At 40.5% G+C, this 18,963-nt stretch overlaps 1 protein-coding gene across 3 annotated transcripts; it reads right to left on the reverse strand.

The window, feature by feature from the left end:
- Positions 1 to 1,283: 1,283 nt before the first annotated feature.
- On the reverse strand, positions 1,284 to 15,655 carry LOC129163669 (uncharacterized). Of its 3 annotated transcripts, XR_011520059.1 has the most exons (17): positions 13,196 to 15,655; positions 12,902 to 13,005; positions 12,485 to 12,751; positions 12,271 to 12,364; positions 12,123 to 12,190; positions 11,854 to 12,048; positions 11,691 to 11,753; positions 11,431 to 11,547; positions 11,250 to 11,312; positions 11,035 to 11,148; positions 10,860 to 10,913; positions 10,675 to 10,767; positions 10,512 to 10,571; positions 10,284 to 10,391; positions 10,107 to 10,166; positions 1,455 to 10,020; positions 1,284 to 1,366 (listed from the first exon to the last, which is right to left on the reverse strand). XR_011520059.1 is itself a non-coding variant. In XM_070549076.1 (16 exons), exons 1-16 carry the CDS (start codon positions 13,308 to 13,310, stop codon positions 2,152 to 2,154), a joined length of 9,444 nt encoding a protein of 3,147 aa, XP_070405177.1. In that variant the 5' UTR covers positions 13,311 to 15,655; the 3' UTR covers positions 1,284 to 2,151. The 3 variants fall into 3 exon arrangements, 1 of the variants encoding a protein (XP_070405177.1); XM_070549076.1 differs by having other exon boundaries at positions 1,284 to 10,020; XR_011520060.1 differs by lacking the exons at positions 10,860 to 10,913; positions 11,035 to 11,148; positions 11,250 to 11,312; ... (6 more) ...; positions 12,902 to 13,005; positions 13,196 to 15,655 and having other exon boundaries at positions 10,675 to 10,828.
- Between the last annotated feature and the right edge of the window lie 3,308 nt (positions 15,656 to 18,963).

Below are 18,963 nucleotides of genomic sequence, written 5' to 3' on the forward strand. Positions count from 1 at the left end.
CCAGTCGCCCACCCGGCCCCGCCCTCACCTTCGCCAGTCCTCACGCGGTCCCGCCCCAAAAACATGTTCTCCCGCCGGCGTCCCGTCAGCTCACTTCAACCGGCGCAATGAAAGTAGCATTCAGGATTTGTCATGAAACCTTTTGCTTAGCCTATACACATACCAGCATGTGACTGTGTGAGTGAATGGCTGAATGCAGACTTCTGCAGGCCTGGTAAGTCACGTGCTGTATTGGAAAGCAGAAGTTCAGGAAACGGAGCGGGATTTCAAATAATTGGAAGGTTTTTGGTTTGATTCCAAGTCTGACCAGAGAATGCTGTTGTTGTGTCTTTGGGCAAGACACCTTGGCTGCTGGTGCTGGGAGGGACCGGTGGTGTCAGTTTTCGGCAGGCCTCACCTCTGTCAGTGTGCTTCAGGGAAGCTGTGGCTACATTGTAGCTCATTCCCAGTAGTGTGTGACTGTGTGTGAATGGGTGAAAGACTGATTGTGTTGTTAAGGGACTAAGGCGCTATACAAATCCAAAACATTTACCATTTCAATATTACTGACAATGTTTAGTAAATGTATTAAAAATGTATTATTTTCATAGGAAATCCTCCAATGTTTTTTGAAAATCATCATGGGTCATGAGAAATCAAGTTTTGTTATTTTATAGTTTTTAAATATATTTTTTTTTTCAATAAGACGATATATGGAGATTGATAATTGAACTGAATGAAACAAAACTGAATAAAATCCATATCTGATCTAAAGATTTCCTGCAATTTGTGCCAGTGGCCCCTTGCTATGCACATTCTTGTAACAGTTTTATCTGGCCATGGTCAAAATCACATAGTTATCTCTGGTCAAAATAAAACGAGTAGACATTTGGTCAAAATAAAACAAGTAGACATTTATTATGAGCACGAAATTGCCCAAAATTCAGTGAAACACTTCATTTTGTAAGTACAAAGATGTAGGATATGTAAATTAAAAATGATGGTACATTATTCAAACAATTGAATTAAAAAACAGCAGTTTATTGTATGTCAAATTTTGCCAATTGTGGGGGAGACTTTGTAGAGCAAACAATATTTTTACAACACTGTGCATTGAAATTAGGATTCCAGAAATTATATTGATTCAAGAGTACAGAAAACACTTTATTGTTATCTACATATGTAAATGTACAAATGATGTGTTACACAATGTATAGCAAAGTGGCAGAAGGGCATTCTGAGGCAAAGTGTCACGTTGGGAATGTTTTACCCAGGACATGAAAAAATCACAGACGGAAACGATGGCAAGTGAATAACAAATAATATTTATTAAGAACAATGTGAAACTGAAAACGGTGCTCCAAACTGGAACAGGAGGGATCAAGATCTAGAACGGGAAAGCAAACTGGTGTTAGAATCACGAAACCCTGGAACCAGAGAACCAGAACTGGAATTGTTTGGAGAACTATTCTTACTGGAGATGATCGGTGTTGGTGAGGCAGGGCTGGGGCTTTGGGGCCAGGTGGGGACAGAAGAGCAGCAGAGAATGAGGATCCAGGACGGGATGAGGAAACAGGTTGCGAGGCAGACAGTGAGGCAGGATATGATGCAGATCCAGAGGCTGGTAGTTAGGCAGGCTGGGAAGCAAACAGGACGACAGGTGGGCGGCGTGGTCACATGATGGTTGCTGATTCCACAGATTTCGGTTGTGTTGTTTCAGGAACTTCATCTGGTGGGTGATTGTTCCTAGTGGAGATTGAACAAAAGAAGAGTGCTGTAAAATGAAGTCTTTAACAAAGGAAAATAAAAATAGTACTAGAATAAGTGAATTTGTGAATATCTAAATGGATACATTTTTATACATTGAAACAGTGATGGCACAACACAAAGTAACATTTCAATGTCCATTATCAAAACCACAAGTAAGTGTGATACTGTCATACACTTTTTTATGGATAAAAAGTGTATTTCACATGCTAAATATACATTAAATGGTAAGGTATGGTGTGGTATGGTATGGTATATATGTATAAGAGTCGAAATAAGTTTAGATGATTTTGAAGCTAAATTGATTTTGTATGAATGAAACGGACCTCTATGTGTAATTTGTTATGGTCAGCTCTGATGTACACCCGTCCATCTATCTGTGATTGTCTGTCTTTCCCCTTGAGGCTATTTGTCCTGCAGTCCTTGTCTGTCTGTCCCCAGTTCCTGTAACTGTATGTCTGTGTCTGTTCCTGTCAAGAATGATATTTGAATACATTCATGGTAACTGTAATAGGTGGGAATAACTTCTACATGTATGGTTTTGGGATCAATGTCTTTGATGTAAACATGATCAATTAGAGTATTATTTTCGGTTGTTGGACTTGTTACTATTTGAGTGTATCCTTGCAATTTCATGAAGCTGACAAATGAATTAGAAACCAGTGCATCGTCATTCATGTCACCCATGACTATTTTGGTTCCTGGAAATTCATTGAAATAATGCAGTACAGGTTGTAGATTGTCTTTGAATTTCTGAAGGTTATATGATGGTGGTTTGTACAACAGCATATAATGATGGTTTAAAGTCTGTGTGCTAAAAAGCAAAGCTTCCAGGTTGTTGCAATTGAAAGCCATACTTTTACACATAATGCTGTTTTTGTGATAGAAACCAACACCACCACCATTTTTGCTTCTGAAAGTAGAAAATAGTCCAGTTTCATCGTATGAGTCAGATCTGGTTTTGTGGTGAAAAGTCCAACCTGGCAGTGAAATGCTTTCAGAGGGATGTGTTTCTTTTAACCAAGTTTCTGTCAGACAAATTATATCGGCTGTGAGTAATTTTTGGTTGCTCTTGACATCCTGTATGTGATTCTTGAGACCTTGCACATTATGAAGACAGACTTTAAAAGTGCAGTTTGGCATTGAAACTGGTGTGTCGATAAAGTTTGGCATTAATTTCAAGTTTTCTTCCACATCACTTCTTGCATAGATTGCTTTAGCTTTAAAATCTTGGATAGTGAGGTGTTCTAGTGATGTAACACGACTTAAAGCTACATATGCTTGTCCAGCAGAAAAAATCCTTTTAAAAGAGACTACTGCTTTCTGTAGTGTTAGGCCTTGGACTTTATGTATGGTGCAAGACCAAGCCAGCCGCAGTGGAAATTGACGTCTAACCCCCTTTTCAAGTTTGTCTTCATCGGGACTAATTGGTGTAGCATTAGTCAGCTCGGTGTCTGAAGTTGGAAACTTGTGTCGTAGTTGTTGGCCTATACTTGGGTTATCAAAGTTAACATAAATGATGTGTGGGAAGCTATTGTTACTTAGAAATTGTATGCGACAAACAGTACCAAACACACCATTGACAAGTCCATCAGAAACATCGATGTTTTTAATGAGCATTACACGAGCTTTAGGAGCAATACTTAGTAATTTATCTAAATAGGTTTTCTTGCCAAAATCAAGTGTTGAGGGTATTCTAGTGGTACGGCCAGTCTGAGGGTTTTTATGGAAATCTTGGGCTTTGATTTGTACAATGTCTGTACATTGTTTATGCAACATGTTGAAGTTATGATTATCAACATCACTGTTTGTTGCAAAAAGATGCAGAATTTCAGTGTCTTCACCCATGCCTGTTTCACATCGTTTGAGAAGTGCTTCGTCTTGTGGGTGAAGTGGTTGGTCTTTTTTGTGTTTCCTTAAACGGTTAAGTGTTACAGCAAAGTCTTTGTTTTTCTGTCGTACTATGTCTGTGAGTTCTACATGACTGAAACTGTTTTGCCACAAATTGGAACCAATGGGGTCCTTGTAGAGTGGAGTCCCTTTGACAGGTGGCAACTGATAAAAATCACCAACAGCTATGACGGAGACATTACCAAATGAAGAAAAGTCTGAACACTGTTTGATCTGACGCAGTCTACCATGGATATATGTTAAAAGCTTGTTATCAACCATTGAGATTTCATCTATTATCAAGATTTGTAAATGTTTCAGGGTTGCTCTTAATGTGTTTATTTTTTCCTCTCTTAAAGGTTGGTATGGTAATGAAATATTATTGCCAATTGCAAAGCTATTATGTATTGTTGTGGCATTGATATTTAATGCAGCCACTCCAGTGGGGGCAGTCAATAAAACATGAATATCATCAGGATAATTAGATAATCTGGATAGTATTCTGGTTGTTTCATAGGACACGGCTTTTACCAAATGGGACTTGCCTGTTCCCGCTCCACCTGAAATGAAAACATAAAAAGGGCTTGGATTGTGACCGTTTACTTTATCTAAGCACCACTGCCGGATTTTATAAAACACGTTGCTCTGCTGCTGATTTAGAGAACGCATTAAGGATTGTGCTTCCTTGTGTGAGACTATCAGTTTTTGAATGTGAAATGATAAAGCTGGTTTTGTGATTGGCTCTAGATCTGGAATAACTTCTTGTTCACCAGGATTTGGATTGTTATCTAAAGATCTGTCTTCCAAACATTCTAGTCGGTCTAGTTCTGCCTCAGGACACAGCTCTGCCCAAACATCTTCTTGAAATCCAAAGTGTTCAATATCTTCCTGTATGTTTTGTAAATCTTCTGCTTTGATTTCAAACTTGGATCTGTTGAATTCTACTACGTCTTTGACAGACTGGATGTTTTTACTACTGTTTGTGATTGAGCCGGTCTCATAAAACTCTTGAAATGTTGTAAATTGTGATGGTTTTAACTGGTTTTCCGTGTAATAAGGAAGGAACAACTGAAGCTGGCTTTGATAGTGTTTCTCAGGATCTTGTTCTTTAGAAAAACGAGCATATCTAACAACAGCTACATTTGTCCTTGTCCGCTTCCTTACACAACCATTGTTGTTTAATAAACTAACCACTTCTGGTCTAGATTTCTCACTGTTTGGTACATTTCTGTACTCTGAGGCAAAAGTAGCTATGCACATGTCCATAAATTCACTGGACTTAGGCCTGCTTTTGTATCGATCAGTAATGTTTGTCATCCAGATCTGATTACCATTAGCACTGTTTTGAATGACATTAAGAGGTAAGCTCATTCTGACAATGTTGTCACCTGTTGGAACAAATGTGACTTTTCTAGAGCCCTCTTTTAATCTCATGTTTGTTAGCCGATACACACTTTCTTGAGCAGAAACTTCTCTGTTATGCAGAAACACATTCCCTAATTTGTTAAGCGCTTGTTTTGCATCCAGGTTTTCATTATGTTTGATTTCATTTTGTGCATGTTTTAATAGCAAACCCATTTCTCTTTCTGCTTTGGATATGTAGGAAATGATATAAACAATGCATGCATATGCATCACAGACAAACTGGATGTCCATGTTTGCATTCCAGCAACGTAGCAGGTCTGTGTTATACTGATTAACCCAGATGTCGTTTATGTTTCGTTTATGGACGACAGTTGTTTTTGTAGAGGTCAGTTTGTAGGCTGTTTCAAATGTAGTCTGGTCAATACCAATGGAATTAAACAAGTCATCTATGCTACTAAATGTGTTGTTTTCACTGGTCAAAGCTTCTTTAACTTTGGTCATGATATGCTTGGCTGCCTTTTTTAAATCTGAAGATGACTTGTCAGATGGGGTTTCCTTATTATCAACATCCGGTTCCTGTTTACATATGAATGTATTGTTGCTTGGTGGTCGGGGAAAGTGAAACCTGCAAGTTGTGTGATTTTTTCTGCAACTTTTAGAGTGTTTTTTGCTATGCATTTGAACACTATGTACCACTTCATGGAGAGGATCACTGTCAGGTGGGAGGTCGCATGTAACATATTTATCTACAAAAGCTATGACTTCAGCGTCTGTGTTGACTCCTATTTTAGGCCCGTCGGTCCAAAATAGACAATGAGTGTGACATGATCCACGTTGTTGAAACTCTACTCTATAAAAATAATCAATGATTTTACCAATTGGCTGAGCGGGAGACATGATAACATCTTTTAAAAAAGATCTAAATCTATAGTCAAACATTCTGGCTGCTGTCACTGGATTGTTTTTCAATAAGTCACATTTCTGTGCCCAGTCCATGTCATGAATATTGCCTTGAATGTTTTCTATAGCCATAAAAGCTTCCATAAATTCTGGCCATCTTAAATCTGCTGAAGAAAAGGAAGCAAACCATGTAGGAATGCCAAGTTGTCTAACATAAGCAAACAGATCTTTTTGAACTCCCTGCCAAAATACTGGTGTACCTCTAATGGGCTTCAAAAACTTATAGCCCATGTCAGCATTTAAAACATTCTTCAAAAAGTCTGTATTGCCCAGCATGGATGATGTAATGTTGGTGTTGTCTAAGCCATGGTAGCCCTTTCTCAGTGCAATGGAAACATTTGACACAACTTGATTAACTTCTGACAAATATTGTGCATAAAAGATGTAATCCAAGTTCTTGCCAAATCTGCCATCAGCATTGAGAATTCGGGTGTTTAAATATTTGCTTAGTGTAATCCTTTGCTCTCTTGCATCATGAAATGTACCTGTTCCGTTGGGAAACAGAACTGGAAAGCATTTAGCCTCGTTAGAAGTATCGGTAAGCAATCTGACTGGAGTATTTCCCTCAGCTGGTGCTACTGATAAAACACTGTCAAAATGGTTGTCTAGTATTTCTTGGGCAATGTCTACTGGTTGCATGCATGTGTCCAAAAACATCCCATGCTGTTGTCTATCATTAAAATGATCATCGCTAACAAGATCTTCAGACTCTACCTCTGTGCCACTGCCATCTCTTTTGCCAGGATGTTCACACTCTATTTCAGCTCTATTGCTGTCTTCTTCCAAAGTGACGTTGTCGGTTTCAGAGGTAGAGTCTTCAGACTCTTTTTCTAGGGGATTTGTCCATGCACTGTTAAATTGTACATCTTTGTAAAAAGTATTGTGAGATTTAAGGTATGCAATTGCATTATGTACTTTCAGAGCATTGACATACTGATAGTCATAGTGACCCTTGTACGTCAGCTTTCGCTTCAGTTTGACTTTAATCATTAGATTCTGATCATCTAATCTGGGTAGAATGTTACTCACAGTTTCTGTATTAGATGGAACACAAGTCACAGGTCCATGGACACCATTTTGCCCTCCCTTTGGTAAGGCTAAAAGTTTCATAAACGGAATGTGCTGTGCCACTAGATGTTGCTCAAGAGGATTCAACGTACTAAGTTCTACAGGAATAGAATCTAGGTGCATATTGTTTGCAACACTTTCTTCAGGGACTTTTCCATTGAGTATTTTACGATGACAAGTAAAACAGACCCACAATTTACATGCAGGGCTAACCTCTAGATGGCATTTGGAAACTGAAGACTGTCCACACTTGTGTAAATAAGTGTCAGTGATGCATTTTTTTGCCACAGATGAAATGAATGAACCTCTAATTTCATACTGCTGTGTTTTACATTCAACAACTTGATGTTTAAAAAGTAACCGATGACAAACACAACAGACGAATTGAGGGCCAAATTTAACCTTTTCTCTAAAAAGCTGAATGACATTATCTATGAATTTTTTTCCAGTCATGAGATTTTGTCGTCTACGTTTTCCGTGCTCTTTAACAGAATCGGCATAAGCAGTTACATTTCTATACCGTTCAGAATTAGACTGTTTGATGCGGTTACGGTGGTCAACCTTATTTCTATATCTTTCTACGTTCTGTTTCAATAACTGAAGTTTAGAGTGTTTACTTTTGGCTGCATAAGTGGTTTTGCTGGCAAGTTTGAGTCTTGCTCTCAGTTCAGGCTTTTTGTAGTAGTTTTGTTTATTAGCCAGTTTGAGTCTAGCTCTCAGTTCAGGTTTGTTTTTATAGTTTTCTGTACTATCATGTCTGAGTCTTGCTCTCAGTTCAGGCTTTTTGTAGTAGTTTTGTTTATTAGCCAGTTTGAGTCTAGCTCTCAGTTCAGGTTTGTTTTTATAGTTTTCTGTACTATCATGTCTGAGTCTTGCTCTCAGTTCAGGCTTTTTGTAGTAGTTTTGTTTATTAGCCAGTTTGAGTCTAGCTCTCATTTCAGGTTTGTTTTTGTAGTTTTCTTTACTGACATGTCTGAGTCTTGCTCTCAGTTCAGGTTTGTTTTTGTAGTTTTCTTTACTGTCATGTCTGAGTCTTGCTCTCAGTTCAGGGTTATTTCTATATGTAATGACACTTAATTGCTTCTTGTGTAATCTGTACTTAGGATCGTCCTTATACAATTTCTGTAACATCATTTTTTTGCTTTCCCTTTTCTCAATGTCTTTATTATACAGAGTTCTCTTTCTCCTGTTCTCTCTGCTCATCTTAGATGGAGATAGTATGTCCTTGTCACCTTTAAAGTGACAGTAATTACATGAGATCAGGTTAAAACATGTGTTAGTTTTATCTTTCACACATGCGATTGGCTCATAATGACATTCATTACAGTGTTTCAGATAAATACCCTTGGTGTTGTCTAAAGTACTAGAAGAGCCATATTGTAACCATTTTCCTTGAGTGTAAGTGTAAATATGGGTGTGAAAAAAGTCTGCAGCTGCTTGTATCTCAATTTCTGTAGCCCAGGATCCAACTATCTTTATGCCTGTTTGTGTAACATACTGTTGTACTGATTCAAATTCCTGTCTGATGTAACTTGAATAGAGGTCAGAATTTTGAAGAATTTGATTAACAACAGCCCTGCGAATCCAGCTATGCAACTCTTCATTCCCAGTAATTACAAATGCAAGAGCACGGAAAAAGCAGTTGCCGTCTGGCTGGATGTGTTTAGTGGTACAAGGTAACGGTTCATCTAATGTAATACTTTCCCAAAGACTTTTCACCCTTTCTAAACTTGGAACTATCTGTAGTTGGGTGCAAAAGTTTCTTTTGTCTTTAGAAGTCAGAGGATTGAAAGTAACAGTGCTGTTGATATTTTCTGAAATTATGAAAACAGATGTATCATTTTGTGGCACTTCTTCAATTATTGCTTGATTCAAAGAAGTGTGATGATTTTCAGTTACTGAGTCTACATCAAGGGAAGTGGTGTCATTAACTGCAATATCTTCTATTTCCTGAAGTACTACTTTATCAAAACTATCATCATCAAAACTAGTACATATTGACTCTGCATCATCTTGAAAAGAACTATTTTGCGTATGGATGAGCTCACAACGAGATGGAGATTCAGAAAGAGACTCAGATGTGTCACTGACTGCAACATCTTCAATTTCTTCAACTACTAACTGATCAAATGTATCGTCATCAAAACTATCATCATTTCCACTGATTAACTCTACATCATTTTGGCAAGAAGCAGTTTTACTTTGGATAGGTTTACTCATAGATTGAGCTGTCACCTTAACACCGGTCATTTCAAAAGCTGTGTCCTCTTCATTTGCATTGTCAGCACACAAAGAGTGAGAGAGATTGATTAAATGTGTATAAACTTGGTCTAAAGTATCAAAGTGTGCTACTATGCTTGTGCCATTCAACTGCCAGAGACCATCATGACCACGTGAATGTGGATCAAAAACAGAAAACTGAGATTGTTCTTTCAAAACTGCACATGTGTTTCTACTAATTGTAAACAGACAGCCGTCACTGTCAAATATAGCTCTCTGTAATGCAACGTCCAAAGGCATGGCAAAATCTGAAACATCTTCATGGTAAATCTGCTGATGAAGATGTCCTGTGAAGGTCTGCATGTATTCCAAAGAGAACTTGTGATGATGGAATGTGTGCTCTGTGGGTAACTCTTGAACAAAAACATAACCACTGCCTTCTGCATCACTGATCATGTTTTGCTCTTTCATGTAAGTGTATAAACTATCACCACTTATCAAGATATTGTTAATGTCTTTTCTTGACCATGTGGAAGCCATTTTGACAGTGTTTGTCATGATGGCTGTAATGCTGTTTGGTGCACACTGTTTAAATCGGTTGCACCCAAAACGCTTATGACCTTGATGAAATGAACCTTTGACAATAGAATGAAAAGTGTTCAAACTTTCCTGATTTGATGAGGAAGATGCAATGGTAACACTTGAAGCTGCAACACCAGGAGCATCATGGACCTTCTCAGGTTGAACACTCGTCTCCTTCTCTTTACATTCCTGTGAAAACAAACATAAAAATTCAAACATTAGAAGAAAATCTATGAATAAAATGGGCATGTTTTCACTTGGGGAATATGTCAAACCTGTTGCTTTGTAGCATCTCCTAGGTCAACAGGTCCTTGGTCTTGGAGAGCAACTGCGTTCTGTTAAAATAAAAAAAGTTTTATAATATTTAGGAAATATAAGTATTGGAAAGAATATGTGTAGGATTAAGTACGCTATTTAACATCAATAATCAGACTATGTCATATAGGTCCTACCATTTTGCCTTTTGGTACAGGCGATGTAACACTGTATTTGTCTTCGTTCATCTGGAGATGTAGAACCTCAGCGCAGTCTTTCAAATGCTCCTGGGAGTGACAGCAAACCTGTTGGAAATCAAATCAGGATATTTACAATATATTCTAGTATTATGAAATTTACAATTATTTGTCAAGCACATGATGTGATGTCAAAAACAACAATCATATTAAAATCCAATGTCAGACCTGGTCCTTGGTGACATCTGTGCGTGAAACAGATTTTTGTTCTTGGACAGCAGCTGCATACTGTTAAAATGAAAAGGTTTATTTAAATAAGCAAAGAATATAATTATTTGAGTAAAAACTTTAGAATGAGCATCATTCAATGAAAAAAGCTGATAGGTCTCACCGTTTTGTCATTGGGGGCTGGTGATGGCACACTGGCGTCATCAGTTTTCTCTTTCAGTTTTTGAAGGACCACACTGCAGTCCTTCAGGTACTTCTGTAAGTAAATGAAGGGAATCATTGTAATCCAAAGGTTTCAAGTAAAGGCAACAAAACTGATTTGGTTTCTTTGAATGAGAGTTTATTCACCTGATGACGAGACATCAGTGTGCCACGTGAGCCTTTTGGATGAATGTGAGATGTCTGAAAGAAAATGTCATTCAAGGTTTTATGTTAATTTTTCCATTATTGTAGAAATGTGTACCTCTTAAGCAATATTACAACTTTATATTTTAAAAGTATTGTGTGTGTAAATCGTAATTACCTTTAAACTCTCTGCAAGTGTTGGCCATTCATGATCATCAGAGGGCATGATCACTTGCTCCTTTATTGGTGCTGTTGCACTGGCAGGGGGCTTCTGGATCGTTGTTGCCTGTCCCTGAAATAAAAACAGTATACAATGCATGTAATTACTTTGTGCATGTTTTACAGGAGGACTTGACCAACAAATAGGAAAACAATGATAAAAAAATAACAAACCTGCGTGTTGACAACACTTTTCTCTTTTCCAAAGGACACTGGCTTTCCTTCAGGTTGTACCACCTGTCATCAAAATATGAACAGATTGTAAATTCTTAGGTGACAAATATCTAAAATTAATAATGAATTAAAGATTAATATCAAAACATTATAATGAAAAAACATATTTCTTCATATTTACCTTTTTTTGTTGGACATCTGGTGAAAGCACATCTGGACATCCAGTACTGTCATTTTCCAAGACATGCAGCAGATCTTCGTGGAAGTATTTGGGATTAACTTCAAAACAGACTTCGGCCTGAACATTTTGATGTAGACAATATTAGAAAAACTCATATCAATCAACATGACGAACATCAAATAAAATCTCATTTATCAAAAACAATAGGGTTCTCTGCCCTTTGGGCTTGGAACCCTAATTAATTAAAATTAATCATTCACCTCATGAAGAAGAATTCTCTTTGAAGATGATCTCTGCTCCTTTGGACCAGCTGGAGTAGACCTCTGAAAAAATTAATGAAATTTTTACATTACATGATTGTTGAAAATCTAAACAGCCAATTAATGTCTGCAGTTGAAATAAAAACATAGAAAAACAATTTACCTTCTTGCCAGGCAAAACAACTTTCCACTTAGATTGGTCTGCTTGGGGTTGAATGGGCTTTGCGTGTTGAACGACCACTCTAGCAGCAGACTTCTTGGGGGTAACCTGGGCCTTCTGACTTTGGAGGTGCAGGTATGTTTTTTGCCAGAGCAATTGTGCAAAAATGTCCATACCATCACTGTCACTGAGATGAACCTATAGAAAATAACACATTTTTAGCTAAAGCTAATACCTCTTAATCATTAAAAGTCAGTAAGCTTCTCACTTACCCCATCTCTGCCCCACAAATCCAGGCGATGAAAGGGGAAGTTCTCAGCAATTGATGAGTATGGGACATCTGAAAGAAATATATTTTGTTAACAATTAGTTTTTCCAGTTAGAAGCATTTTGTATAGTGCACACTAAAGTTCAACATACCCATTTGTACTGAGACCCTGTGAAACATCATCCTCAGATGGTCCTGCACAACCGTGTCATGGCTCAGTCTTGGAGGGAAATCCAAAACAAAAACCTGTTTTCCAGAAATTTTACATGACATTAAAAATCATTGTAGAAAAAAGCACCAGAATATAAATTTGATTCAGTAATTGCCTTTTAATGGCACATTATTTGTAATTGCATCTATCCTTACATTTGGACAAAGAGTGGAAATGGTGTTCAAAAGACACTTGAAGTCTTTTTCTGCTTCAGAAATAGGACTGTCCAGATTGTTGCTTGGAGCGAGCAGACACACTGCATCTGGATCACGTGGGAGAACTAAATGCCGGACCTCAGTGGTAAGGTGGGCTGCTGTACCACCAGGAACCGACAGGTAGCCAAAGGACAGCTTCCCCTCAGGCACCTTCACATAGCCATCCACAATGGCTCGGAGATGTGAATCTCCAATGACGAAGACAAACTAGAAGAAGAAACAATTGTTTAATGAAGGACCTATGAAGATAAAAATCACAAAGCACTTTAGAAACTAAAGAACACACAGCAATCTGTGTGTCAACCTATAAGCACATAATATAGTTTAATATTAATATAAATTATTAGCTAAATGTACCTTCTTTTCTGAAGACTCTGGTGGGATGATGACTTTCAGACTTTTTCCTGTGTTAGGCGACAAGGGCCAACGACAAACCCTGTGCCTGAAGCCTGTTCCGTGACCTAATGGTAAGATGAAGGAAAAAAAATAACACAATATCAATGTAATGTAAATATGTAATTGTAAAGTGTGTCACATTAATTTATCTGAAATTTCTCAGTGTGCATACACCATGTCAATTTCAAAATATGCAACAAAGGTTTTCAAAAAAAGCATTTGATGTTTTGGAAAATAACTAAATATGTAACTTACGTGGAGTAAAAGTCGTACAGCTTGGCAGAATCTCGAATAGCTCTTCCATAGGCTTCGGCATAAACTGTCTGTTCTTCAAGGCCTGAGCTCTACGGTACCCTTTGCCACGAGGCATCTACAACAAGGAAAAAAAATACCATAAATTTAGTACTATGCATGATCACTAAACAAATACATTACACACTAATGTAATATCATGTATTTATTCTATTAAATAGGTTATATAGAAACCTGAGGGAATGTATATCTTCTATTTAATAGACAGATTACCTATTAAGCAACAAAGACCTGTCTTGTTATTGGTCATTAGTATTTCTTTTTGTCTATTTATATTTGAAGTTGTTTAAATGAAGACAACTGAACTTCTTTGGTTTTCTGAAGAAGTTTGCTTCTCATCTGAGGAGCTTTGTCAATTCTAACTGTAAAAAGGGCGAGTGAAAGTTCTCAGTCATCCAGGTCATGATACTCCAAAGGGTTCAAATGAAGGCAACTGGACTTCTTTGGTTTCTTGAAGATGTTTCTCTTCTCATCCAAGGAGTTTTGTCACTTCAAACTGGAATATGGGAGAGTCAAGCCTATAAGCTGTAGCTATCTATTGTTAGTCAATGAGCCAAAACTACTGTGGGTACCTCGGCTCTCCATCACCTGATGAGTCGCTAGCCTCTATTGTGAGGGATTCAAGATGGCACCACAGACGGCTGCCGTGGTACTTTGGTGCGCTGTTTTTGTTCTGTTTTTGTGTGTAAATTGCGTATCTGGGTACTCCTATTCAAGAGAAGAACTCATAAGTTACAACACTATGATTCCGGTGGACTTAACCTCATTTTTTGTTGCATCTGTGGCCGATTCAATATCAACTTTGATCAGGAAAGTAAGACACAGGAGGAGAGATAAATGAGCGGGCGCTCTCGTGCGTCTGAGGAGACGGGGACTGTGCACGGCTCTGCCTGGCATCTTCCTCTCTAATGTACGCTCACACCGCAACAAAATGGACGAGCTGACCCTGATGAGGAACATAAACAGAGACTTCTCGTCATCTGGGGTTCTATGCTTCATTGAAACATGGCTCAGTGAGGACACCCAGGACTGCGCGTTCCAGCTGGAGGGGTCTCACCTCATCCGCGCAGATCGGAAAGTGACTGTCTCCGGCAAGACCACAGGTGGAGGTGTGTGTTTTTAAATCAATAATGGTTGGTGCACAGATGTCACAGTGATCGTGCAGGATTGTTCTCCATCTCTGGAGTATCTTTTCACAAACTGTAAACCATTTTACTCTCCGCGGGAGTTCGCCTCATTCATTCTAGGCGCTGTTTACATCCTACCTGACGCGGACGTGCACGAGGCTCAGCGTGTGCTCGCGGAAGAGATACTGTGCATGGAGCAGACGTAGCCGGACTCTCTCATCGTTGTACTTGGAGACTTTAACAATGCAAATCTGAGCCAGGAGCTTCCCAAATATAAACAGTATATCAAGTGTCCAACCAGAGAGGGGAAAACCCTGGACCACTGTTACAGCACAGCAATGGGAGCCTATCATGCAGTGGCGCGCGCTGCGCTTGGACTCTCTGACCACGTGACCATCCATCTGATCCCAGCTTACAAACAAAGGCTAAAACTCTCCAAGCCTGTTGTGAAGTCAACAAGACAGTGGAACACAGATGCCGCAGATGAGCTTCGCGCATGCTTTGAGACCACAGACTGGGAGGTAATAAAAGCCACCTCAGACAGTTTAGATGAGTTCACAGATACCGTCACCTCCTACATCCACTTCTGTCAGGACAGCATCATACCATCATACACCAGGGTGAGTTATAACAATGACAAAGCCTGGTTTACCCCTAAACTCAAACAGCTGTGGTTTGAAAAGAGAGATGCATTTAAAAGGGGGGACAAGGACTCCTACAGAGACACTAAATACAGGTTCAGCAAAGAATTGGTCAAAGCAAAACACCAGCATCATGACAAAATGCAGCAGCAAATCACTGAAAACGACCCAACCTCTGTGTGGAAAAGTTTCAGGAACATCACCAACTACAAACCCAGAACCCCCGCCTCCACCGATAACACACACATTCATGAAGCAGATGTAAAGAAGCAGTTCAGGTCTCTTAACACACACATTCATGAAGCAGATGTAAAGAAGCAGTTCAGGTCTCTTAACACACACATTCATGAAGCAGATGTAAAGAAGCAGTTCAGGTCTCTTAACACATGAAAAGCCCCGGGCCATGATGGCGTGGCTCCTGCCACTCTAAAGCACTGTGTTTACGAGCATCTTCAACTCCTCACTGGAAGAATCTCATGTGCCTGTCTGCTTCAAGATCTCCACCATAGTCCCTGTCCCCAAGAAACCAAGAATCACTGGACTAAATGACTACAGACTTGTGGCTCTAACATCTGTGGTCATGAAGTCATTTGAGCACCCAGTTCTCCCCCACCTCAAGACCCTCACAGCCCCCCTCCTGAACCCCCTGCAATTTGCCTACAGAGCAAACAGGTCTGTAGATGATGCAATCAATATGGCTCTACAATTCATCCTGCAGCATCTGGACTCCCCAGGTACCTACGCCAGGATATTGTTCGTGGACTTCAGCTCTGCATTCAACACAATCCTGCCAGACCTCCTCCAAGACAAAATGTCCCAGATGAACGTGCCTAACCCCATCTGCAGGTAGATCACTGACTTCCTGACAGACAGGAAACAACAAGTCAGGCTGGGGAAGAATGTCTCGGACCTACGAACCATCAGCACTGGCTCACCACAGGGCTGTTCTTTCCCCTCTGCTCTTCTCCCTGTACACCAACAGCTGCACCTCCAAACATGAGTCTGTCAAACTAATTAAGTTTGCTGACGACACCACCATCATCAGACTCATCTCTAATGGGGATGAATCAGCTTACAGAATGGAGGCTGAACGGCTGGTGTCCTGGTGCAGCCACAACAACCTGGTGCTAAACACCCAGAAGACAGCGGAGGTTGTTGTGGACTTTAGGAAACACACACATCCCATCACCCCCTTAAACCTGTCTGACACTCCCATCATGATGGTGGACTCATGTCGCTTCCTGGCCACCACCATCACCCAGGACCTCAAATGGGAGCCCACCATCACCACCATCAGAGAAAAGGCCCAGCAGAGGATGTACTTCCTGAGGCAGCTGAAGAAATTCAACCTATCACCACAGACAATGAGGCAATTCTACACCACTATCGAGTCCATCCTCACCATCATTTAGAACAGAGGAAAGAGTCGCAGCGAACTTCACTTCAGTCGCCATATTTATGACAAACTCAGTGTTGTTGTGTGTGACGTACACTACCCAGGGCTGATTATCAGCTCAGCTACATTATACTGGATACATTGTACTGGAAAGGTGAAATCGAAGCCCCCCCATCTCTAGTTAAAGTTTTTTTTTCCACATTTGACATAGATAGCTTATTTTACTCCTGTCAAACCATATATCTTCTCTGTCCAGAATACATGCTTTGTCAGGAGTGTCCCTTGTCCTTCAGGTGTAGGTGGACTGCAGAGTAAACTGTAAACCATTTTACTCTCTGCGGGAGTTCGCCTCATTCATTCTAGGCGCTGTTTACATCCCACCTGATGCGGATGTGCACGAGGCTCAGCGTGCGATCGCGGAAGAGATACTGTGCATGGAGCGGACATACCCGGACTCCCTCATCATTGTACTTGGAGACTTTAACAAAGCAAATCTGAGCCAGGAGCTTCCCAAACATAAACAGTATATCAAATGTCCAACGAGAGAGGACAAAAACCTGGACCACTGTTACAGCACAGTAACGGGAGCCTATCATGCAGAAGCGCGTGCTGCGCTTGGACTGTCTGACCACGTGACCATCCATCTGATCCCAGCTTACAGGCACAGGCTAAAACTCTCCAAGCCTGTTGTGAAGTCAACAAGAAAGTGGAACACTGATGCTGCAGATGAGCTTCGCTTATGCTTTGAGACCACAGACTGGGAGGTAATGAAGGCCACCTCAGACAGTTTAGATGAGTTCACAGATACTGTCACCTCCTACATCCACTTCTGTCAGGACAGCATCATACCATCACACACCAGGGTGAGTTATGACAATGACAAAGCCTGGTTTACCCCTAAACTCAAACAGCTGTGGTTTGAAAAGAGAGATGCATTTAAAAGGGGGGACAAGGACTCCTACAGAGACACTAAATACAGGTTCAGCAAAGAATTGGTCAAAGCAAAACAACAGCATCATGACAAAATGCAGCAGCAAATCTCTGAAAACGACCCAACCTCTGTGTGGAAAAGTTTCAGGAACATCACCAACTACAAACCCAGAACCCCCGCCTCCACCGATAACACACACATTCATGAAGCAGATGTAAAGAAGCAGTTCAGGTCTCTTAACACACACATTCATGAAGCAGATGTAAAGAAGCAGTTCAGGTCTCTTAACACACACATTCATGAAGCAGATGTACAGAAGCAGTTCAGGTTTCTTAACACATGAAAAGCCCCGAGCCCTGATGGCGTGACTCCTGCCACTCTAAAGCATAGTGTTTACAAGCATCTTCAACTCCTCACTGGAAGAATCTCATGTGCCTGTCTGTTTCAAGATTTCCACCATAGTCCCTGTCCCCAAGAAACCAAGAATCACTGGACTAAATGACTACAGACCTGTGGCTCTAACATCTGTGGTCATGAAGTCATTTGAGCACCCAGTTCTCCCCCACCTCAAGACCCTCACAGCCCCCCCTCCTGGACCCCCTGCAGTTTGCCTACAGAGCAAACAGGTCTGTAGATGATGCAATCAATATGGCTCTACAATTCATCCTGCAGCATCTGGACTCCCCAGGTACCTACGCCAAGGTATTGTTCGTGGACTTCAGCTCTGCATTCAACACAATCCTGCCAGACCTCCTCCAAGACAAAATGTCCCAGATGAACGTGCCTAACCCCATCTGCAGGTAGATCACTGACTTCTTGACAGACAGGAAACAACAAGTCAGGCTGGGGAAGAATGTCTCGGACCTACGAACCATCAGCACTGGCTCACCACAGGGCTGTTCTTTCCCCTCTGCTCTTCTCCCTGTACACCAACAGCTGCACCTCCAAGCATGAGTCTGTCAAACTAATTATGTTTGCTGACGACACCACCATCATCAGACTCATCTCTAATGGGGATGCGTCCGCTTACAGAATGGAGGCTGAACGGCTGGTGTCCTGGTGCAGCCACAACAACCTGGTGCTAAACACCCAGAAGACAGCGGAGGTTGTTGTGGACTTTAGGAAACACACACATCCCATCGCCCCCTTAAACCTGTCTGACACTCCCATCATGATGGTGGACTCATGTCGCTTCCTGGGCACCACCATCACCCAGGACCTCAAATGGGAGCCCACCATCACCACCATCAGAGAAAAGGCCCAGCAGAGGATGTACTTCCTGAGGCAGCTGAAGAAATTCAACCTATCACCACAGTCAATGAGGCAGTTCTACACCACTATCGAGTCCATCCTCACCATCATTTAGAACAGAGGAAAGAGTCGCAGCGAACTTCACTTCAGTCGCCATATTTATGACAAACTCAGTGTTGTTGTGTGTGACGTACACTACCCAGGGCTGATTATCAGCTCAGCTACATTATACTGGATACATTGTACTGGAAAGGTGAAATCGAAGCCCCCCCATCTCTAGTTAAAGTTTTTTTTCCACATTTGACATAGATAGCTTATTTTACTCCTGTCAAACCATATATCTTCTCTGTCCAGAATACATGCTT

Source organism: Nothobranchius furzeri, chromosome 3, assembly GCF_043380555.1.
Source record: "Nothobranchius furzeri strain GRZ-AD chromosome 3, NfurGRZ-RIMD1, whole genome shotgun sequence".
NCBI lineage: Eukaryota > Metazoa > Chordata > Actinopteri > Cyprinodontiformes > Nothobranchiidae > Nothobranchius > Nothobranchius furzeri.